Source organism: Patella vulgata, chromosome 6 (genome assembly GCF_932274485.2).
Source record: "Patella vulgata chromosome 6, xgPatVulg1.2, whole genome shotgun sequence".
Taxonomy (NCBI): Eukaryota; Metazoa; Mollusca; class Gastropoda; family Patellidae; genus Patella; species Patella vulgata.
In genome coordinates, this window is record NC_065884.2 from 59,809,827 (window position 1) to 59,836,009 (window position 26,183).

Sequence of the window (26,183 nt, forward strand, 5' to 3'; positions counted from 1 at the left end):
AAACTTTTTTTTTGGTTTCGAATATGTTTCATTATTAATTTATGACATTGCATGATGTATTTTGAGGTAGCAAACGAAATGGTTGAATTTTGTCAACATGATTTGACTAATCTCAACGGGATGGGAATTCGATATTTTTGGTGAATAGGAGACTCGTCGTGACTGAAAATCGGTACCATAATGGATTCCAATGAACGCAAACCCGTAACTAGCACAGAGTAACGAGGGGGATTGGAAGTTTCTCAGGAATGTTGTAAAATTAACGGACAATGTATATCTATTTTTTTAATGGCCGACAATTTTTTCACAGGGGCGGGGGGGGGGGGGGGGTGTGAGCCTGAACAAACCCGATACATGTATATATAAACGGCTACTATGAAAGATCTTCAAAATTACTGTAGTTTGACAGCACTCCACCACATAAACCAGTTGTAATTCTGGTCTTTCTAGAACATCCGATGCCACTTCTGATTTGGATAGTAAACATATGCTAACCAATCTTTATTGTGTGTTGTATTTAACTCTATATATGGCTAAGTGGGTAAGACGCTGCCTCGCTAGCCTGGATTTTCTGGCGTGGTTCCCCCTTGTCAGTGATGCAGGACGGAGGGCCTGGCAAGGACATTTGTCTAGTCGTTCGGATGGGACGAAAAACCGAGGTCCTGTGTACACATTGGCGTGCACGTTAAAGATCCCTTGGCAGTTGGAATTCGATATAAGAGTAGGCCGTAGTGCCGCTGTCCGGGCAAAATTCCCCTCATAGCACACTGTATGGCGTATGCTCGTCTTCATTAGCCCAGTTTGGAGCAGAACAGTGGGATGTTAAACCCCATTTCATTTCATTTCTCTATATGACACATCCCGTCATTAACGATTTCATGAAGTGAAGTGCTACCCAGTCACGGCAGCCAAATCAAAATTGAAGCACCTTTGACTCTGTCAACGTATGTCTATGCTGAGTATTCAAGAAATGTACGATCGGTTTTTAGCCCTTATTTGGACTTGACGTTCTGTGGTAAATAACCCGGTATTTTTCTAAACTGTTTATAAAATAGTAGTGCAAGAAAATACAAGTTAGATGGTATGTTTCTAACAGTTACGCACGATGGGTACCAAAAATTTGAATAAAGTTGGATTAGTAACCATTTGACGTCACTGAGCCAGCTTGCATGTTCCAGGACAGTACATGTAATTAATTAACCAAAAATCCTATATTTGCAAATAGATAATTAATATCCAAGAAGTATGACGGCAATTGACCTGTTACAACAATCTCCATTTATGTCCAATACCCAAGTAACAGACGCAGGGGGGGGGGGTCTAGGTTTGATAATTGCTTAACTAACGTTGTAACGGGGGGTCTGGGGGCTCTCCCCTAGAAAAATTTGGTAAATTGGATTCAATTTTATGCATTCTGACGTATTTCCGGAAGGTAAATTCCAAAATTACAGGTCTAAAAATCGCCAATAAAATCGCATAAAATGTCCTTAAAATGTTGATGGGGAATGCTCCCTTCACAGGTGAGGATTGATGATGAATTTAGTTTATTGTTAATCTCTAATTACCCGATTTTAAACACACGTGGTGTTACGTCTCACGCAGCAATTGTTTTAAATGAGCGTATAAAAAAGTCTTACGAATGACGACCTGTCGGAAGTATTTTACCTGCACTCTCGATCGCTCAACTGTTATATTTATTAAGGGGGGGGGGGGGGTCGAATGGTTAGCACGTGCGCGCTGTATCATAAGGTCTGTCATTGAGTCAACTGGGCTGGTTTCGATTCCCCAGTTGCACGTGACAAGGAGTCGGGTCGCTTGTCCAACCTCGTGGGATTTCTCTGGGTCCTCCGGTTTCCTACCACAAGTGAATTATAGAAATACAATTGAACAATGTGTTAGTCCCGAAATGACCTAGTTTGTGTCGAGTGGACTTAAACTCTCTCTCCCTCTCTCATTTATTAACCTCAAATCATAACTTTCGACCAATTGTGGGTAATAGCCGTCATACACTAAACCGACCAGTGTCTGACTAGATGCACAAACCAAATAGTATTAAAGAAGTAGGAAAAGACACCTCTACTTCTATTTAAAGTTATTTTAATATTTGACAAAAAATACAGACAATAATACAACAGGATGAAAATAACAAGGTTTAAACAAAGATTTACCATATCTTTACAATATATTACAGAACAAAACATCTTAATATGTGACAAACACCAGAAAATTGAATTAAATTACTCTTCTGAGCATTCTCATTTACTTTTCAGTACTCTTATTTATTCATAGAACTGTAGTAGGTGGTTATCTTAAGCAAAATAGACCAATTGCTTCCAACAGGACTTTGTTTGTAGGGGCCTATGCTTGGGTAAACTGCCTCATACCCAAGTACATTTTAAACCTAAGTAGTCATAAGTAGCGATTTCTGATCATTTTCAATAAATCATTTCACTAAAACAGATTTTGCTAGCCAACCTTTGGACACACCAAAAATGTTTCTAATTGGGCCCACAGCTCCTAAAGGCCGGCCCTGCTATACCTCAATTATATCAATCAATATGCATACTTATCAAAAAGAACTGATCAAGGAATTTAAAAATAAATACCTCCGATATTTCCACACCTTGAAAAATACTTGAAAGTAGTGAAAAATCTAAATAATTTACTAGAATTGTATTATTTGGTGATAAAACATATAAGCTTACATTTTAATATTAATATGTAATTGAATGCTCTTCATGAAGCTATTAGTAGGTACCTGATTCCACTTCTGAAATTGATTTTGTAAGTTTACACAGACAACAATTTCTGTGGTACTTTTGTATACATGTAGTTATTATTCATAAATATGATATTTACTCTGTGAAAATGACAATCTGATTTAAACGCAGATCATATTTCATTTCGTTTTTATAGTTCAAAATTTCATTTTTCTTGTCTTCACAACACTAGGATCTGGAAGAGTTGTTATATAACCCGTGTTCGGGTTGAAGTGAGGGATTAGCCAATGAAATGATGTGTTATGGGAACTTCTTAGTGTGGGATGCAGGGAACTGTGAGTAACCCACTAGAAACGTCAACGCTGATCGATTAATCAATGTCTGACGTCATAGGGTCAAAAGCCGCTCGTACAACCCCTGATGCGACCTTCCACTACAGATTTTCATGAAGTGTAGAAAATCGAAAGTATAAAAAAACGAAACGAAATATAGATCTGTATTTTAATCAGATTGTGAAAATGAATGAAGCAGTAGTGATCAGGTTGCTGAGAAGAATCCACTACTAAGTGAACAAATATATTTGCTGTGCCCTTGACCTAAGATATATACATATATATACACATGATTATATAAAATAATTTGTATTTCAATAAATTATATATACATTTTTTTGTTTATATATTAAATTTGAAAACTTTACACCACAGTATTTTAAAGCTAAGCACATACAATATATATACATAAATAAGTAATATATACAAAACAAAAACAGTACAATGTGCATTTATATATATTTACATTTGTTCTTATAATATACAACTAAAACACTTAAAGTTAATGGAAATCTTAGAATATCACAAAATATAAACACTTTTCATATCTAAAGATAATATTCCTTTGACCGTTGACCTAAACTTTCATAACAATCAATTAAAAACTACATGTATGTCAAAACTACTTAGACTATATTATCTTAGTGACAGGTGAATTTTATCACCATGATCAGTCATCTGCAAACATTTGAGTTGAAAGGATTAGTCTTCTTTTCTGTTGTATTTATTGTGAGCTTACACATATTTTAAATTCAATACAAAGTTTTCTAGTTGCACTAAGTGATCTATTAAAGATATACTCCCACAAAAGTATTTATCGGGTGGTTATTTCCAATAAAAACAGTATGGCAAATTTGGTATATATGAAAAGTTGAGACGCCCAATCTTACTAGAAAAATGCTGGATTGTATGAAAAACACCAATGGGGCAAGACTGGGCAAAAATGTCAGGGTATTACAATTTATTGTCTGCTAGCTTGACATAGGGAGCGGTTGTTATTGGGAACATTATGGGGTTTATAGGTACATGTACAACAGGCTTTACAATTAAACAGTGGAAAAAGAAGTCGTCAGAAGATAATCCAAGAATTTACTTAGGCTTCAATATGTATGGCAAGTGGACAGTAAGTAACGACAAATACATTCTGAATTTGGGCCCTCCCTCAATCAAGTTACCTGACAAACATGGCTTCTATAAATAAATTTTTTATATCTTGGGGTATTTCCTCCCAAATACAATGTTTTGAGAGGGATTTGAATCAAATTAGTTTGAATATGTTTTTAGTCTAACAATATCATCAACTCACCCAGTCTCTACATAGGAAGGCATCTTTAACTTCAGCGGAGCTAATTGTTCATCGTAACATCCATGGAAATAAATTCTATTACTAGGGGGATTCATTCACAAAACCACAATTCCAATAAACATTGAATTTACTAAATGGAAACTGACTATGGTAACTTATTCTGTATTGATATTATCCCCCTTTTGTGTGTAAAATGTCTATATTAACATTTAATACTACAATCCTCTTTACCTGGCTGCCTGTGCCCCAGTCATTCAGTTTCCTGGGTGTCATTGCCGGCATGCTCCCAGTCTTCCCCTTTTGTAGGAGCTTGTGTTCCAATCGACCCATTTCCTAGGTGCTTGTGCCCTAATATTCCTGTTTCCTAAATTTCTCTGACTCCAATATCCATTTTCCTAGGTTTTTTGTATCCCAAGCCTCCTCATTTCCTAGATACATGTGCCCCCAATCACCTCAATTAATTCTTTTTCTGGGTGCTCCTGCTCCGAATCACCCCTTTCTTTTGAATAATGCTGTTCAGTGGAAAATTCACTCAAAATCCACATAAAACATACAGTTTGAATAAGGAATGTGAGAAATATTCTTAAAACAAAGTTCTATGAAGAACTACAATATGTCCCAAGGCAAATAACACTGTTCTTAAAACAGGGTACAATTTTATGGATGCACAATTACTGAGTTTAATACTAAGCGACGTTTTGACGAGGATAATCTCACCTTTATCAAGCAAATGATACAGGTATGTGAATAGTAGGCAAATATATACAGAATATGCAACAAAAATAACAAACAAATACATATTGTTGCATATTCTGTATTCACATACCTGTATTATTTACTTGTCAAAGACGAGAGATCCTTGTCGAAACGTCGCTTAGTATTAAACTCAGTAATTGTGCATCCATAAAATTGTACCCTGTGTTGATATGTTCAATTACTAAATGCCAATCAAAGAAGAAACTCTGTTCTTATTTACAGACTATACTTGGATTTCACTGCTATATTTACCATAGAAAGCTTGTTTGTTGAAACTTGACTCTGAGTAATGGCCGAGGTAGGAGTCCAAGATGAAGGAAGGCTTGACAAATATACAGTGCATTGATATGTGACAGGACCATTATTTTATAATCAGGTTTACCAGTGTTTATTTTGTTTTTAAAATAGCTCCTCTGTCACGACGCTGCAAAGAGAACTCTTAGGTCTCCATTTTGTTTTTAAAATAGCTTCTCTGTCACGACACTGCAAAGATAACTCTTAGGTCTCCATTTTGTTTTTAAAATAGCTCCCCTATCACACCACTGCAAAGATAACTCTTAGGTCTCCATTTTGTTTTTAAAATAGCTCCTCTGTCACGACACTGCAAAGATAACTCTTAGGTCTCCATTTTGATAAACTCTGGAACTGATATTTAGGTAAAGTAATTTGAACGAACTTTTGTTATTATCACAGTAATTCTGGTAATCTTAAACCTGGTAAAGTAGAATCCACACAATTCACCCAGAAATTAGCACATGGGGCATGATACTGTCGTCTTCCATACGTTAATTTGGTCACATCTTCATCACACCAAGTTGCTTTTATTTTTACATCAACATTTAAAAGGCAGACTCCACATGCATTGAATTGAGCTTCTTCAGAATCAGATTTCATTACACCAAACTTAAAATCAAATGCTTTGATGTCCGGCTGAAAAAGAAAATGAAGTAAAAAAAAATATAGATTTGATATCTGGTCAGTTTAAGTAAAGATTTAGTTAGCTGTTAGATAATAGACTTCGTTTTAAATCAATGATAATAATAAACTTGCTATATTATTTTTTTTCAGTTCTCAATATACATGTATTTGGAACAAAGTATACATAAAAAGACAACCAGACAAATTGCAGAAATTTAGTAAACTCTGTACTTGATAACAGAAATTTGATAACATGTCAACTACATCTGTGAAAGTGTGAGAGAGAGAGAGAGAGTGAAATGGAGTTTAACGTCCACTTGACATGAACTAGGTCATTTCGGGACTAACATATGGTTCAACTTTAGCAGTGGGGGGGGGGGGGAACCGGAGAACCAGGACAAAACGCATGAGGTTCGACAGGCGACCCTACTCCTTGTCACATACAACCAGGGATTCGAAACCACGCCAGTTGACTCAATGACAGACCTTATGATACAGTGCCAAGTGCTAACCATTCGGCCATCCAACACCCTTCTGTGAAAGCACACTGGTAATTAAAATTATATCTATACATAGAACCTTACCAAAACAGAAGCACCAACAAAGAATGCTGTTAAATTATTCCAGGCTAAATCTATATCTTTTAACAATCTCTCTAGAGGGGGTGTTGTCAGATCTGTAATAGAATCATTAATTTGTTTCAATAAATTTTGCCCAAAATTACATGGAACATTAAATAAGGCAAGAGCTATCTATCATTAAAAAGCAGTAAAATCCATCCTGGGACGACCTGTTTCACGAAATTTTAACAAAGATAAAATCCAAATTTTAGTAATTTGATTGGATAATATTAGATTGATTTTAGTGCTTAGCCAATCAAAATTGTAGTATCTACTAAAATTTGGACTTTATCTTTAGTTTAGATTTCGAGAAACAGGACCCAGATATAAATAACATCACAAAAATGGTTTACATTAGACACATAGAGCCGACGATAGTCATTATATACTGAATTACTTGAAATTTACAATATTGTGTAAGTTCAATCCTTATTAATGAACACGGGCCAGGAGGACCCAGATCTAAATTACATCACAAAAATGGTTTACATTAGACACATAGAGCCCGATCCAGATCTAAATTACATCACAAAAATTGTTTACATTAGACACATCGAGCCGATGATTGTCATTATATACTGAATTACTTGAAATTTACAATATTGTGTAAGTTCAATCCTGATTAATAACATGGGCCAGGAGATTATCTCTGTTTATACTATATATCTATAAACTTTATAGATTTATATTAAATGTTAAATAATAAATTTAAAGATACATTATGTAAGATTTAGATAAAGAGGTGACCATTCTTGCTATAATAGTTCATAAATATACAATACAAAACGAACATATTGAAAATTTTTTTTAAATTATTTTATTCTGAGCCAAGTTATCACTGTTTGTAGTTTTGTCCACATGTGTGCATTAATTGTTTATTGAGACTTCACCTCGCTTCTCCATTTTTAAATTAAATCAAAATATGGCTGATCCGTTCTAATCTAGTTAAAATCTTGAGCATCCGATTGCATCGAGAGTTGATTATGGTCTTATCATGTTAATAAATGTCTAATTAATATTTATATAACATCTAAGGCCTAAAGAAAGACCTACAATAGGCAAATTTAGCTCTTGAATAATGTATCTTTAAATACATTTTAGCATGTAAAGATGTATATTGTCTAAAAAAATGCATGATCTGGATTGGCAAATTTAAACTTATCTTTCGGGAAAGAGGCCCATGGGCTATGTATAAAATATTTGTAGTACTTACTATGTGCTTTCATTGCAGTCATAACTCTACAAGCTACCCTGTAAATCTCTACAATACCTATAAAATATACAAAATATAAAAAATTTAGTATGACTCTTCTGAGTTGCATAATTAAATTGCTAGCATGCTCAACTTCTATAGTTGTGTGTATTTCACTAAAGTTCCAAAACATTATGATTCAGGATATCACTAAAGAGGCCCTTTTAATATAGCATACAAGTGCTTTACTGTATGGAGCTATGGAGCCATGATTAGGCATATTTCAGAATGAGCTTTCGACTGGGTACGTTGCAAGGAATTTAGGGGTGACTGGAAGCATTAGTTACTAGAAACAGGTTGGTTGATTTACTGGGTCTATCATTAGTAGTAACTGCTATATTGTTTAATTATATCACATGACCGACAGAAAACTTGACTTCTTCCCGAAAGTAAATGCTAATGTTCGCTCACGAAAAACTTGAGACAACTCTTAGTTGTCAGTTGCTGGTTTGTTTGATGTATGCCTAGCATCCACATCAATTGCCTTAGATATGATCGTATTTGCTCAGTTGGAGGATGGTCTATATTCTAGGCTTTAAATTCACTTGTATACTGAAGCCCACTGGCACTATATATGTTTGCTTTGAACATGTTCATTTACTAAATATCAATAGATGTAACTATCTAAACCTGTTAGATATGATCGTATTCTCTCAGATAGAGGACGGTCTATATTAGACTTTACGCTCACTCGTATACTGAAGCCCACCGGCACTATATATGTTTGCTTTGAACATGTTCATTTACTAAATATAAATAGATGTAACTAGCTAAACCTGTCTGGTAATCCATATATATTATTATGTACCTCTAATTACATAGAGATAGAGTATCGTATATAAACTCTTGTAAATATTTAAGCCTACATCATTTGTTTGTTTGTATATGTATATTTTTTAATATATATATCTTGAAACCATATACTATAAAACCCCGCTTATAAAATTTATTGTCAGACTTCATTCAAGGTTGAATCAATTTTGTAACTTTTGGTATTTTTCCTATATTACTGCAGTAAACGTATTCTTATAAGGACTACTGTATTTACTTACCAGTTATATAGGATGATCCTTGGGATGATTTTAAAACTTCATTACATACACTGGATGAACTGATAGAATTAAATATAGTGTTAGAATCTTTGATCATTCTCCAGCAATTGTCTAAACATCTCTCCCATTCATAACTATACCGGTCACTAGTCTAAAATACAGAAAGGTACAAATTCATAGCTTTCAGATCTCAGCGCAACAAATTATATCCACAGCAGCCAGATCTTATCTGAACTATCCACAAAGGATGTCAAATATTTATACTTTTGTAGGTAATCTGATGATGACTTTTGCCTTTAGAGCTCATCAAAACATAGGTGGCACTGGTTTGTTTATATTATCTACAGAGGATGCTGCGTGTCAACTGTTTGTTGTCAGTTACTTGTTTGTTTGATATACATGTAGCACTTACATCAGTTGCGTTAGATATGATCATATATATCTTTGAAAATACTGAACGTAATTGAACCATATTCCTTTAAGGGATTCAACTTACACAATAGCAACTTTAATAAAATGGAAAACAAAGTGTTATGACTTTTTGACAGGTGAGTGGAATCTATAAGATATAAGATTAAAATGTAACGTACCACTATTTCATCTGTAATATTATATTTATCAACTAATGTCTTTATTACACCACCAGGTAATGTCGTCTGAGACATATTATTACTTGTACTATTACTGCTGTTTACAATACCTACAATTATACAAACAATAATTTATTCTCATGGTAGTTGCTGTGATTAACCTTTGATCTGTTATGCTAATTGGCTAACAAGAAAAAATGGATTCAAAATTACAAAACCTTTCAGAAACAGAGTAATGTAGAATGATTTTGTTACAACACATCAATTTTAAACATATATAAAGAAAGATGACAATATTTCCAGAAATGTTTATGGAACTGGGTCATGGGGGATACAACTTACCTATTATCAACTCAATTTTATGTAGCTTATTGTAATTCAAAACAATGTCAGTCTTTTTCCATATTACATCAAAAGTTCATAAAATGTTTGCGGTTAACCTTATGTGTAATGAGTTAGAAACATGAGTTGAAACAAAAACATTTACGACCCACTATTCCCAGTCTTTAATATTTTGTCCTACCTTATACTGTTATAAAGATATACATTGATATAATGTAAATATTATCCATGATAAAACTACAGATATATACTATCATAAAGTATTTTATATATAAAATATATATAAATATGTAACATATGTTAATATTGATTATATACCTAAACCTATTAAATATCAGATATACACTGTATGTGTGAAAAACACCAAGCCACCCTAGTTAGTTTGTAATCAACTTCTTTTCGGTGCATCAATGAACAAAATTAAACAATAGCATTATCTTTCAACAATTGTTTAAAGTCACAACCCTAGAATTTGGGTTCTATGTATCACTCTTGTATAGCCAATGTCTAAAGGTGCTAAATACCACATCTAGGTGTTTAAACACATCAACCTGGCCTACTTTTTATATCTGGTGTGAAGTAATCAAGCAGGTTTTAGTGCATTAATGAATAAAACAAAATAGGTGTAATGTCATTCATAACAATAAATTTCGGCTGTTCTTTACTTAGTTAAAGTCATATTTTATCACTTTTGAATTTTGTCATTTGGGACATCTTAATAAGTAACAGGAAATGGAAAACACTAGTGGAAAAGAACAAAGGCATGCACAATCTTGAAATCTAAATCCTGCAGATCTAAAAGATGCAAAGAATTATGCTCTACCCCACAAAACACTCTAACCCAATCTAATACCAAATATGGTTCTTTCTCCCACACTACTATACCACCAAACACAGTTCTTTTACCCACGCTACTCTACCACCAAACACCCACACTACTCCACCACCAAACACAATTCTTTCACTCACACTTTTCTTACCACAAACACAGTTCTTTCACCCACTCTACTCTACTACCAAACACAGTTCTTTCACCCACACTACTCTACCACCAAACACAGTTCTTTCATCCACTCTACTCTACTACCAAACACAGTTCTTTCATCCACTCTACTCTACCATCAAACACAGAGCTTTCATCCACGCTACTCTAACACCAAAGACAGATCTTTCACCCACACTACTCTTCCACAAAACATAGTTCTTTCACCCACACTACTCTACCACCAAACACAGTTCTTTCACCCATGCTACTCTACCACCAAACAAAGTTCTTTCATCCACGCTACTCTACCACGAAACACAGATCTTTCATCCACGCTACTCTACCACCAAAGACAGATCTTTCACTCACACTACTCTTCCACAAAACACAGTTCTTTCATCCACCCTACTCTACCACCAAAGATAGTTTTAGTTAATCTAAATAATTTTTATTCTCACAGTTGGTGTTATGTACTGGTGTTTGGATATTTGGAGACACATATTTATGTGAAATCCCATATATTGGAGCTTATCTACTATTAAGCATTTGTACCAAGATTCTTAACTCATTGTTACATTAATGTTATGCTGTAATTCATATTTGTTATGCTGTAATTCATATTTGTTATGCTGTAATTCATATTTGTTATGCCGTAATTCATGTTTGTTATGCTGTAATTCATGTTGATTAATTGTTAACTTTACGAATAGATAAATGTCAACAAACAAGATTCCCATTTTCATTTATTTATCCTCTAACAATCAAGAAATGATACAAGAAGTGCACTTGTACACTACCACCAAACACAGTTCTTTCACCCACAGGTACTCTCCCTACAAGCACAATGCTCATTTGCTGCCTCTGACCCACTCTACTCTCTCCCAAAACTATACTCCCCCTCAAAACATACTACTCTAACCCACCATTACATCACTATACTCCCCCTCAAAACACGCTACTCTAACCCACTCTTATAAAAACTATCCCTCAAAACACACTACTCTAACCCACTCTTATAAAAACTATCCCTCAAAATACTACTCTATCCCTCAAAAGAAACGCCTCACACCCACTCTTATAAAAACTATCCCTCAAAACACACTACTCTAACCCACTCTTATAAAAACTATCCCTCAAAACACACTTCTCTAACAACCCACTCTTATAAAAACTACTCCAACCCATTCTTGTCTTATAAAAGCTCTACTCTCCCTCAAATCACAATGTTCTAACTAACCCACGCTATAATATTGTCTGCAAAAGTAAAAGTTTTAAGCTATTCAACAAGGCTTGTATTACCTGTATTTTCTACATCTGTTACTTCAACACCTTCGTTGTCATTGCCATCGGGAGGAAAATCAAGACTATCAAGAGATTTGGATTCAGCACTGACTGGCGTTTTTGAAGATCCTTCAAAATTACAAAATTCCATACTGGACACAGATTGGCTATCGCTACCACCATTATCAGAGTTAGTTTTTAGTGAATTACCTAAAATAAATCAATGGTGATCTGATGAGAAATTATGCAAACAAAATATCTTCTATCTTACTTAGTAAACTTTTCATTTCAAGATAATTTTTTCAAAGCGGCATTAAAGCTCACAGTTCTCGCTATAATATATAATTTATAGATAATGAAATAAGAATTTCCTGAAAATTTCAGTCAAATTATGTCAATATGAGCCTAGATATCAGCAATACAATTATATCCTAGTCTCGATTATCATTACTACCATTGTTACAATAATAAACAAAGTCTTGGTTATCCATTTTTACGATAACCGCATCCAGCACAAAAGGCATTTAAATCTACTGATATTGAAGCTATCCAATGGCATCAAGAGTTGACTATGATCTTGGTAAGTTAATTAATGTCTAATTAATAATATATATAACATTTCAGGCCTATAGAAAGACGTGCAATAGTCAGATTTAGCTCTTTCATAATGCCTGTTTAATAAAATGAAATGATATGAAATGGGGTTTAACGTCCTACTGTTCTGCTCCTATGCTGGGCTAATGAAGATGGGTATACGCCATACAGTGTGCTATGAGGGAAATTTTGCTCGGGCAGCGGCACTATCGCCTACTCTTATATCGAATTCTAACTGCCAAGGGATCTTTTACGTGCATTCTAATGTACACACGGGACCTCGGTTTTCCGTTTCATCCGAAGGACTAGACAGCTGTCCTTGTCAGGCCCCATGGTTTAGGGGTTACATGTACATGTATATCCTTGATCTGATATAAAGTAGATGATTAGATAATACAATATAATGTAAGAATCAGATAAATCATTTTCTCATTTCAATCAGATTGCCAATAAGCTTACTTAAATATTTAATTCAGCTTACCTTTAGCTGGTAATTCAAGACTACAAACAGACTGTGAATCTTCCCGAAGTTGTTTGGATCTGTCTTTCCAGTTATAACTATCTGTATCTTTAGAAGAATAGCTGTTAGCATCATCTTCAGTCTCTGGGGAGAGGCTACTTCTGTCCCTGTCATCCAGACGTTTCTCAGCAACTTTTTTTGCAACCTGATTCAAAAACATACCTTTGTTACCATTTCCATAACCATAGCCACCAATAGGGGAGGGGCTATTATACTCATCCAAATCGTAACCACGAGAGAATCCATGATCTTCATCATCGTCAAGGTAATCCAAAGGTGGAGGGTCATTGTCATTGTCATCATCCAATGAAGGTTGCCGAAATTTGTTGACCTTCTGTTCCAGGTTGGGTAATTTATAGCTAGCTTGTGTTCCTGGATCATCACGTACCTTGAACATCCCCATAATTTCATCAGATTGTAAATGAGACTTTTTGACTGTGACTACACTGTTACTGGATAAGCTAGTATCAGAATAGACAGGCGTGTTGAACCAATCATCATCTGTATTTTCACTGGGGATTGGTGTCCGCTGATCATTTGATGCAGCTCCTGAGAAATCACTCCAATCTTCATCAGTATTTTCTGTTTTTATTGCAACACTCGGAAATAGACTGTTCGCTGGCGCATTTTGAACTAATTTGGCTGTTATGTCGGATTTTATTGCAGGTGCTCCAAGGAAACTTGAAGCAGGGGGATTCCAGGAAGGTTCATCATTTACTGCACCAGCTGTTGGAGTTTTAGTGTCGCCAAAATCAGCCCAGTCACTTTCAACATTATCTGCAATTAAATTTAATGTATTTTTGTCTGAAGTTTTTGTGTTTGTATCCTCTTCTGGAACAGCACTGGCAAAATCTGCCCACTCACCCTCACTTTCATTCTGGTCACATTCCTCACCAAACTGAGCAAAAGGTGTAACAGGCTCACTTGTAGCTGTTGCTTCATTGGTTGAAGCAGGCTCCTCAATAACTAATGATCTTAAAGCACCATATTTATCCTCTTCCCCTAAAAGATTTGGTTCTGATCCTGAAGACTTTGGCGCTGCTTGAAAATCGGCAAAATCTGGATCTGAATCTTGTGCAGCTGTTTTAACGGGAGCTGATTTAAAGTCTGTGAATTCTCTTGAAGATGTGGCTTCAGAACTGAGTTGTAAACCAGATCGAACTGGTGGCAAAGGGGGAATAACCACATCTGCGGATGTCTGCTGAACAACTGGTAACCTTGGAAATGGATTGTGTAAGGGACTCTCTGGATGAAGCATTTCTTTCTTGCGATTAAATTCTTCGACATACGTTTCAAAATTTTTAATATCCTCACTCTCGGATTGCTCAGAGGTACTCAACTGACTTGTACTGTCACGACAATCAGTGTAATACTCCTCATCTAGACTGTTGGGAGTTGTATGGCCTAAAATATTAATGACAACAGTTAATTCACATTCATTGTGGTCAGGGGACAAGTTTTCTCCCTCATACACTGAGACGACACAGTGATGTAATAATATAAAGTGACCTTATCTTAGAAATATACAAATACTGCATAGATTTCTAATTCAGAATACAATTAAATTCAAATATATTTAATCAAAAATTTTATTTGGAATCCCTGGCAAATGTGAAAACTGAATCTCTAAAAGGAATAAGTACCGGTATCAATCCAAAAATCTATCAACTGCATTCAGTGTAGGATTTAAAAAAATGAAGAGCCCCTGTTTTATCTGATCGAAACAAAGATGCAAGATTATCTAGCTTTTATATTTTAGTTTTGTTTCTTAAAATATAAAGTGAATAGATATCCTCCGAAAAATGGATCACCATCTTTAAGTAGAATTTTATGAAAGGGATTACCGATTCATAAAACTGCAATAATTCTTCCTAAACTTTCTTTCAATACATGAGAGACAGGTGTAATAAATGATTAAATATCTATGTATATACATATATAACAAGAAAATAATATAAGCTAAAGAGAGAATGAGTATACATAAAATATACTGAAACTAGAAAAGCAGGCACTACAGGACAGATATAAATAACAATGTAGATGAATGCTTTGTAGTCATGACAACCTCTACCTGACGGCATAGGAACCAAGCCAAACAGACATTGATGGTACCAACTTAGGCACACGTTAAAATCATATACAATAATACATCAATGATATATTGGAATTCTGTACATTTACAATGGTATAAAACAGACAGTGCAAAGACATAAATTAATATTATGCTTTTAATTGTAACAGCAAACTCCTGGGCTAATAATTTTCGATTTCATGCTTGACTCTTAATAGAATTCTTCCTGAAGACTAGTAAAAGAAATCTTGGTAAGTTCGGTAAAACCAAAACAAAATGACATATATTCTGCAAACCAAAAACAAAAATATAAAGCCAAACCCCGCAACGCAACAGAAAAACTTGGTCTTAACCAGAAGAAATATTCTTAAAATTGGCTCAAACCAGAAAAAATATTCTTAAGTAACATAGAGCAAAAGTATATAGCCAAACTGCCCACAATGCCACAGAATAAATTCTTAAAATTGGCTCAAACCAGAAAAAATATTCTTAAGTAACATAGAGCAAAAGTATATAGCCAAACTGCCCACAATGCCACAGAATAAATTTGGTTTTAACCAGAAATATTTTCAAACTTGCTTCAAACTGGTTCAAACCTGAAGAAATATTCTTAAAATTGGTTCAAACCAGAAGAAATAGTAATAAACTTGGTCCAAACCAGATGAAATATTCTTAAACCTGGTCTAAACCAGAAGAAATATTGTTAAACATGGTCCAGAAGATATATTCTTAGACATGGTCCAAACCAGAAGAAATATTCTTAATCATGGTCCAAACCAGAAGAAATATTCTTAATCATGGTCCAAACCAGAAGAAATATTCTTAAACATGGTCCCAACCAGAAGAAATATTCTTAAACATGGTCCAAACCAGAAAAAGCATTCTTAAAACTTGTCCAATCCAAAGATAGGAAAAACATTATTTTCTCTTTGGTTAACAAGTTTTGTTTCTTCTTGTTTAATAAAAGTTTATCACAATTAAAATTAAATAAAGTAACAACGGTTTACTAAACAAAAAGACATACATAAAATTAACTTTCAGCACACGCATATCATTTTAGAATATTACTAATTAGTCAGACAGACCAAATATGTCCCTTAATACTTCTAATAAAATCAAATTATCTAAAAATAAGTTAATAAAACAAACCTGCAAAAAGGCCAAGTTATATGTTATCAAAACCAGCAGCTGCCTGGCAGGATACGCCCACATTTTGCAAGAGATGGATAGAGAACAAGCTAAAAACAAATGGGATTTTTTGTACAATCAGGGGCAATTATGGTCTGAAATTCGTAAATATCAACAGAGACTGAGATCTTTGAGATATAAAGATATGTTTTAAGTTTCATCAAAATCGGATAAAAAATGTGGCCTCTAGAGGGCCATAACCTTCGTATTGCATTTTGTTGGACAGTTTCATTTTGATTTTCCCGAAATTCAAATTCAACCTTTACTATGGTGGAATGGTGATATATTTAAACGGTTTTTAAAATCGGAAAAAAAAATTGATTCCTCTAGAGAATCTGTGAGCTAAAAATGGGATTTTTCGAACTATCAGGGGCCATAATCCAGGAAGTTACGTTCAGATATGCGCGATCATCAAAAGGAGCTAAGATCTTAGTGTGTAATTGTGATATATTCACAATAAAATTGTGACCTCTATAGGGACTGCAAGCTAAAAACGTGATTTTTTGTACAATCAAGGGCCACAATTTAGGAAGTTACGATCCGATACGTGCGAATATTGAAAGGAATCAAGATCTTTGGGTTATAAACATGTATGTCAACTTTCATCAAAATCGGATCAAAATTGTGACCTCTAGAGGGTCCATTACCTTGATATACCAGATGCTATACACTATTTGCGTACAAGGGCGGCCATTTTGTCCTATGTAATGGTGATATATTCGAACGTTTTTTTTAAATCGAATAATAATAGTGACCTCTAGAGGGACCACAAGCTAAAACCGCGATTTTTTGTACAACCAAGGGCCATAATTCAGGAAATTACGATCCAATACGCGCGAATACCGAAAAGAACCAAGATCTTTGGGTTATAAACATGTATTTCCAGTTTAATCAAAATCCGATCAAAATTGTGACCTCTTGAGGTTCCACAACCTTGATATACCAGATGTTATACACTATTTGCGTACAAGGGCCGGCCATTTTGTCCGTCAGTTTTGGCCCGATTCAAATTAAATTCGAAATCAACCAAAATTCCGGTGTAACGGTTATATATTGGAACATTTTTTTAAATCTGATAACAATTGTTACCTCCAGAGGGACCACAAGCTAAAAACGTGATTTTTCGTACAATCAGGGGCCATAATTCAGGAAGTTACAGTCCGATAAGCACGACTATTGAAAGGAACCAAGATCATTGGGTTATAAACTTACTATTCAAGTTTCAACAAAATTGGATAAAAATTGTGACCTCTATAGGGTATACAAGCTAAAAACGTGATTTTTCGTACAATCAGGGGCCATAATCCATGACGTTATGGTCCGATACATGCCAATATCGAAAGCAAGCAAGATCTTAGGGAGATAAACCTATATTTCAAGTTTTGTTGAATTCGGATAAAAACTGTGACCTGTAGAGTGTCCACAAACAATTGTGAATGGATGTCCGGACGTCCAGATTGACATGGGCGATGACAATATACATCCACATGAAAATGTGGGCGTATAAAAATAAACCAATTTGTACAAAAACCTTTACATGGTGAATGTTTTAGTGCTGTAATATGCTGCAAAAAGGCCATGTTATATGTTCTTCAAAAAATAAACCAATTTATACAAAGTACCTTTAAACGGTGAACGTTTTAGTGTTGGAATATGGTGCAAATTAGTTGATACTAAAACAAACAAAAACCACAAAAAAATTAAATAAATTAACAAAGGAAAAAACCAAGAAAAAAGACAAGAAATTAATAAAAAAAAACAGAAGGTGTAGATGTTAATAAACCAGTGCTGACAAAATAATTCAGAAAAACTCAGAGAAAAATCTTCCCTTTCAAATAATAAAGATTTTAATTCAATGGAGCATACAGAAAAAGAAAGATATGGACAGATAACCTCAGGTAGATTTTATACATCTTTAATAAATATGAATTTCAAAATCCCGTGAGGTCACCACCATTGTATAAAGTATCACAGGATTATTTAAAACAATCATTTGATATAGGGTCTTTTAACCTCAAATGTTATGATTAATAAACAACATACGTTTTCTGTGTAAAGTTTGTTTTTGAACTGATATGCAGGGATTTTTAAACATACATTTTAAATAAATTACGCAGATACGAAGCAGGCTTTGTTATTAAAACTTTTTTTTAAAACAAAATGGCCAAACTAAGTCAAAATTTCCATAGCATTTGATTATAAACATCTTCATCTTTCTGCTTATTGTGTTTCAAAATATACCCACAATATTAACATCTACATTCTACAATATTAAACAAAGATAGACTGGAAGAAAGGTTCTATATATGAATTATCCTATCTCTTTATCAATACCAATATGTATTTGAATAATACAGATTTTTGGCTGACTGAGTAATCATGTAGAGTATCTTGGTGTAAACTATATAATTTACAATAACAGAAAATTTGTTCGAATGTATAATAAGACACAATCATGTCATAATCGTACGAACTTTCAAATTACCTCCAGGAGCTTTTAATTGCACCATATCAACAAAATCATTCTCAAAAGTTTTGAGCAAAAGTTATCATCTGTACACAAAAAGTTCTCTAAAACCTTTCGGGTTATGGAATTCACTTTCAGAAAATACAGAAATATTGCCATCAGTATTTTTGTGCTTGATAACGATAACTTGTCGAAATGTAGTGCTTTTAGAATGAACTTTCAGAATCAATCTGTTTAATTACTATCTGTGTTTAAATCTCATGTAAAAATGGGGATTGGGTGGTCTAGCGGTTTACCATAGTTATTTGTATTATACACTAATTGATCACATTCAGAACAATGCTTATTTGCTTTAAGGGAGCCACACTGGCTAAGTAGGTAAGAAGCTGGCTCGCTAGTCTCGAGGTTGCGTGTTAAATCACTGCATTGGCCGAGAAAATTCTTCAGGATTTTCCGCCGTGGTTTCCCCTTGTCGGAGGCACAGGATGGAGAGACGGATAAGGACAGCTGTCTAGTTGTTCAGATGGGATGAAAAACCGAGGACCCATGTATACATTGGCATGCACGTAAAAGAACCCTTGGCAGTTGGAATTCGATATAAGAGTAGGCCATAGTGCAGATGCCCAGCATAAATTTCCTTCATAAAACACACTGTATGGTGTATGACTGTCTTCATTATCCCAGTCGGAGCAGAACAAAAGGATGTTAAACCCCATTTCATTTGCTTTAAGGATACTGGTGTGAAGAATGTGCTATGTAAATATCACAGTTATTATTACAAACTGAAAGGAGTAAGCATATATCACTACTCGCATGTTGACCTTTCAACAATAATTTTATTTGTTTGTAAATTTGAACTTCGAACATATTTTCTCTTATTGTCAATCTTAAATATACAGCGAATTATAGGTAAGGAATATCTACTGTAGCTTGTATGCAAAGACAATCCTACTAAATAAAATTTCATCTCAAAGTATGTACAGTATCCAGATCATAATTAAATAAATTTTAATATATTAATCTTCCAAAGATTCACTTAATTCATATACAAAATATATGAAATGAATCAAAAATTAAACTTATTGTTTTCAGAAAAGTCCTTAAATTTTGAATTACAAAATTTGATAAATGAACTTTAATCTTTAAAAAGTTATATCAGAATAGGAAATGTTTAGTAGAATATAGCCTTTAACATATTTATCTAGTTGCTGAAAGTTTAGACAATACTAAAACGAAGACCACTACCATCTAAAAAGGAAGGGAATACAGTAGGCTATGATAGCATCAAAATTCTACCTGAAGAACCGCTACTTCCAAAAAAACTTTGTACATTAGAATTATACTTTTCATCTGGCGTCATTTGATCAATTATCTTTGGATCAGGTTTTGGTACAGAGATCACATATCTATATAAAAACAATAAAACATTCATCAGTTACTAGACAGTAGGGAGAGTGAGCAGACAGGTCATTTCCAGAGCAACGTATGATCGCTGCCAACGGTTGTATCCAGCAGAGCCCAAAAAACACATATTGATTAGGAAACAAATAAAATACATGTACCATACAAAAATGTTGTTTTTCTCAAGTTTTTCTGAAAATTTCTATAACTATAAAAAATAGGTAGCTGGATTCATTTCAGAAAATTTATTTATCGTCTCTCAAATCTTGAACTCTAAATTATGGGGTCAACCATTAAAACTTACGGAGGTTTTTCTTCAACTGTTATACAGGCTGGGTTATTAGTTCCCATAAAATCACCAAATTCATCTTCTGTAATACAAACATATTGTAATAATTTACCAATTAATCAAATAGAATCTGAATTTTGTTTCATTTTTTTATACTTTTCAAATAGATCTGACAGGTTTGCATGAATGGTTACGTCAGCAGTCAAATAATTGACACTGCTATTATGATTAACGAAAACTTGATTTCTCATTTTAGTGTTAACAAATTAAATCATGCATATATGGTATAAAGCACTTGAAATGCCAGCCATCTGATAGTATAGAGACTCGATTATGGGCTTGTAATCTGAATAAATATCTTAATAATAATCTATATAACATTCAAAGCCAGAAAAAAGACCTGCAATAGGCAGATTTACATAATGTATCTGTAAGAATCCCCCCACCCCCACCCTCCCAAAATTTTTTCCAAACATTCAAGTAATAAATGAACCTCAGAAAAAGATTTACTAAACTTTCAAGTACACATTCAGATCAATTCTCTGATCACATAAGACAAGGGACACTGCATTATAGAGAGAGAGAGAAAAATGGGGTTTAACGTCCACTCGACACAAACTAGGTCATTTCGGGACTAACACATGGTTTAATTAAATTTCAAAAATTTGCTTGCGAGTAGGGGAATTTAGCAGTGGGAGAAAACTGGAGGGCCCGGAGAAAACCCAGAACGTTGGACAGGTGACCCTACTCCTTGTCATGTACAACCGGGGAATCAAAACCGTGCCAGTTGACTCAATGACAGACCTTATGATACAGAGCGTAGATGCTAATCATTCAGCCATCGAACCCCCCTCACTGCATTATAGCTAGACTATGTATGTATTACGGTATTCACAAGAGCAGTTCTACAGCATTGTTGATAGACAACTATAAAATTATTCTTAAAATGTATATGGATTAACAGATTTGTCTCAAAGCTTATATGCAATCTACTATGAACATGCCCCATTGCACTGTAAACTGTATATTCAGATACATTAATAGATTAGGCATGTTATCCATGGATGAGGATCTGCAAAGTTAGAGTTCTTTGAATCTGTTACATGATTACCTCTTCATTAACTTGATAAAGATGAGAGTATCATCGTCGAAAGGACGCTTAGTATTAAACTCAGTAATTGTTATTCCATAAATAATTACCTGTAGGTTTATCTGCTGATTGAAAGTCAGCGAAATCATCTTCTGATGTATGAGTTATAATAGCAGGCTCAGACAGAGTCGGAAAAGAACGCGGAGGTTGAGAGATAGTAGACTGAGTAGAATTAGGTTTCATGCCTATAAAAAATGTTAAAAAAATTCTATAAAAAAAGAAACTGAAAAAATAATAAATTATAATAATGCCTTATTTACGAAATATACTAAAACTGTAAAACTGAGACATGCCCATGTAAAATATTTCTGTGAATTAATGTATAATACAATTTTCACCAAGGCATTCTACAGGTTTTTTGGGGTTTTTTTTAGCATGGTGCCTAGCCTCACCATTTCAACATTGTATCCTATTATAATATAATTCTTGAAAAATTTAATTATAAAACATGACAAGAGAGAATTGCAAGAGGAATGGAATAGTCCCCTTATTTTGTATTGATCATACCAAATGCTGATTATACTAATCAAATATTTTAAGTTATTAAAAAGGATGTTATGGCTTTTGAAATCAACATAAACAAATCAAAGTGTATCATTAACGTATGATGAAATTAAGAGCAATGTAACCAAAAAAATATTTATACCAAAAAGACTCATTCTTTGACTTAAAGATACAATATGTAAGATTTACATAAAGAGCTGACCATTCTTGCTATAATAGCTCAAAAATAGATAATGTCAAATGAAAATATTAAAAATTTCATTCAAATTACTTCATTCTGAGCTAAGATATCATTGTTAGTAGTTTTGACAATATGTGTGCATTGTGGTAACAAGCACACGGGTATATTCGAGACTTAGCCTCGCTTTCCCACTTTTAAATTAAATTTTTAAACCGTTCTAATCTGGTTGTGCTTGATAATGACAAGAGAATCATTATTGAAAAGTAGCTTTAATAGAAATACAGTAATTGTTATCCATAGAACTGTTGTGTTTATTTTGAGTTGATTATGGTCTTGTTTTGTTAATAAATGTCTAATTAATAGTTTATATATCGTTTCAGGCCTAAAGAAAGCCCTGCAATAGGCAGATTTATCTCGTGCATAATGTACGTTTAATATAAATTTGTTACTTTCTATTATATAACAAAAATTTGTTACTTGCTGTGAATATGCACAATTGTACCAGTAATATTATGGTTGTTCTTTTAATAAAGTTTTTTAAGAAATATGAAGAAATAAATTTCAGATTTGAAATTAAGACATTTAAAACATGCACAGATGTCTGACTGCCAAGATTCTTAAGTGAGGGCTTTGATGTATAATATCAGATGAATGTCTCTGTCACCAGTATATATAATTTTCTATGCTTTGTTTATTTACATTTGTCATCTAATCCCTTACACCAAAGAAGAACCCAGATCCAAAGTTTTAGATTTAAACATAAACGAAATAAGATTCTAACCTGAATTAACTGGTTGAGAAGGAAATAAGATTCTAACCTGAATTAACTGGTTGAGGAACCGGTGCCACAACTTGGAAACTGGTTGACGGACTAGGAATGGTAGCTTGAATACCACTGGGACTTGGCATTACTGGTTGGGTGTTAGGTAATCCCTGAGGTTGGTTGCTATTGACAACTGGGGTATCAGAGACTGTTGCTTGGGTACCAGGTTGTTGTTGTTGTTGTTGAGCTACAGATGATGGAGCAGAACTATTTTGGCCCAGAAATGGAATGGGTGGTTGAGGACATCTTTTAAGTATATCAATGGACATGATGCTATGATTATTCTGAAAAATATGATATGAGATTAATTTTCTTGAACGTTATAATATATTGTTTCAATATGGTTATTATGATAATTTAATCAAATGAAATGATGTTTAATGGACTGATGGACAGACAGGAGAGATGGCAGAAATAAAATGAAATGAACTGAAATGGCGTTTAACGTCCTACTGTTCTGCTCTCACTGGGCTAATGAAGACGGGCATACGCCATACGGTGTGCAATGAGGGAAATTTTGTCCGAGTAGCGGCACTATGGCCTACTCTTATATCAAATTCCAACTTCCAAGGGGATCTTTTACATGCATGCCAATGTATGCACATTTTTTTTTGTCCCATCCGAATGACTAGACACCTGTCTTTGTCAGGCCCTCCATCCTGCACCACTCACAAGTGGAAACTACACCAGAAAATTCTGAAGAACTCTCTCGGCCAATGCAGGGATCGAACATGAGATCTCCAGACTAACGAGTCAGCCACTTACTCACTTCGGCACCGTGGCTCCAGGAGAGATGACAATCTACGGCTAAATTTCCATGCGGGCGTATAAAATGGTGGGTGGGTGCTTCTTCTCATCCATGATTTGATGTACAATTGCTGCATACAGGTATAAATTGTTGATATATAACACCTGGTTTAGTTTAAAGCCAAATCTGTCTTACAGAGTTTAATGTATAATACAAACCTGAGCTAAAGCTATAAGTGCCAGTATAGCATTTAATTCTGACTGTATCAGTTGACCTGGGGTCGTGGTATTAGACATTGACCAAATATATCCCAGTACTTCTCTTGGTAGATTACTTAATACTAGTATAGGATAGAGTCTATTGGTATCTATCTTACCATCACTGTAAACATAAAACAGTATATATATATTATAAACAGGTAATCCTACTATTCTATATAGTTTAAGGTCATACCTGTATGTTCAGATTATAGTAATAGTAAATATCCCAAAATTATATATTTTACAGAGACAATCTGACTATTCTACATAAAAGATATCATAAAGTGGGAAGACTAAAAAAAAAACAGCGGCTGCCAGGCAGGATACGCCCACATTTTCGAGAGATGGATAGAGAACAAGCTAAAAATAAAGTGATTTTTCGTACAATCAGGGGCCATAATTCAGGAAGTTACGGTCCGATATGCGCGAATATCGAAAGGAACCGAGATCTTTTGGTTATAAACTTACATTTCAAGTTTCAACAAAATCGGATAAAAATTGTGACCTCTATAGGGTCCACAACCTTGATATACCATATTTATACTCTAGTTGAGAACGAAGGGCGGCCATTTTGTCTGTCTGTCCTTAGGGTTTAACGGTGATATAATAATACGGTTATTTAAATCGGATAAAAATTATGACCTCTATAGGGTCCACAAGCTAAAAATGCGATTTTTCGTACAATCAGGGGCCATAATTCAGGAAGTTATGTTCAGATATGCGCGAATATCGAAAGGAACCGGGATCTTTGGGTTATAATCATACATTTCAAGTTTGAAATAAATCGGATAAAAATTGTGACCTCTACAGTGTTCACAAGCTAAAAACGTGATTTTTCGTGCAATCAGGGGCCATAATCCATGAAGTTACAGTCCGATACATGCGAATATCGAAAGGAACCAAGATCTTAGGGTGATAAACATATATTTCAAGTTTCATTGAAATCGGATAAAAATTGTGACCTGTAGACGGACAGGGACAACGACAATATACGTCCACATGAAAATGTGCACGTATAAAAAACTTTGTTTTTCATCAGTATTGAATTTTAAATTAATGAAATTATTTTTGAAATAAGACAATAACTTATTTTATAAAATAATAAAGACAGGTTGCCAGGCAATGAACCATACAACCACAGTAGCTAAGTCGTCCGAGCAGTCCACAAGGGCTGTCACATTTATATTATTTTGTAAGCAATGGGAGCATTGGTCAGGAGAAGAAACCCATTAATTAATTAAGTAATAATTAGCCTCTAGAGAGTTCACAAAATTTTCCAAAAAAGATCAAGATTCATAACGCCAAAAGCAATTATCGGAAATTGCTGACAATCAACAGACAGGGGTGACAACAATATAAATCAAGTAGGACAATATGATTATTATACTTACACTAGTGCAGCCTCATATACCATATTATACAGGGGAGGTAACTTTTCACTTACAAACAGACACCACTCTGGTAAAACACCTCCACTCGTTGATATGTTAGTTGTTGGTGGCGATACAGGACTGGCTGTTATGGCAATAGCATTGGGCTCAGTTGGAGCTGGCGGGGATGCTGGTGTAGGTGGAACTTTAAAACAATAAAACAATTACTCTGTGTAAAAATAAAGTGGAAGAGTAAGAATTGGGTTTAATTTCCTTGTAACACATGTCTAGTCTCATTATCTGTCATTAACTTAAAAACGTGACCTGTATGTCTTTATTAAGAGAGAAGCAGTTATATTCATATATACCCTGTGTTGTTCTCTGTGGTGTATTGTCTAGTTCCCACATAATAAATCCACAAAATTTGGCCTGAAACCCCATTAGATGACACAACCATGATCCA

The 26,183-nt window shown here is 34.3% G+C and overlaps 1 protein-coding gene across 3 annotated transcripts in view; it reads right to left on the reverse strand.

The window, feature by feature from the left end:
- Positions 1-2,080: 2,080 nt before the first annotated feature.
- Positions 2,081-26,183, reverse strand: part of LOC126823413 (synergin gamma) — a 30,897-nt gene continuing 6,794 nt past the window's right edge. Inside the window, exons 8-21 of one of the 3 annotated variants that reach the window (XM_050552241.1) lie at positions 25,742-25,925; positions 24,309-24,471; positions 23,338-23,626; positions 21,885-22,019; positions 20,700-20,766; positions 20,291-20,400; positions 18,150-18,200; positions 13,230-14,672; positions 12,173-12,364; positions 9,547-9,656; positions 8,957-9,107; positions 7,866-7,922; positions 6,617-6,708; positions 2,081-6,044 (exon numbers count right to left, since the gene is read on the reverse strand). In XM_050552241.1, the coding sequence (XP_050408198.1) occupies positions 5,802-6,044; positions 6,617-6,708; positions 7,866-7,922; positions 8,957-9,107; positions 9,547-9,656; positions 12,173-12,364; positions 13,230-14,672; positions 18,150-18,200; positions 20,291-20,400; positions 20,700-20,766; positions 21,885-22,019; positions 23,338-23,626; positions 24,309-24,471; positions 25,742-25,925 (3,287 nt within the window). In that variant the 3' untranslated portion in view covers positions 2,081-5,801. Of the gene's footprint in view, positions 6,045-6,616; positions 6,709-7,865; positions 7,923-8,956; positions 9,108-9,546; positions 9,657-10,206; positions 10,624-12,172; positions 12,365-13,229; positions 14,673-18,149; positions 18,201-20,290; positions 20,401-20,699; positions 20,767-21,884; positions 22,020-23,337; positions 23,627-24,308; positions 24,472-25,741; positions 25,926-26,183 lie in introns of those variants that run through there. The other 2 variants (XM_050552242.1, XM_056101652.1) reach the window with 2 other exon arrangements.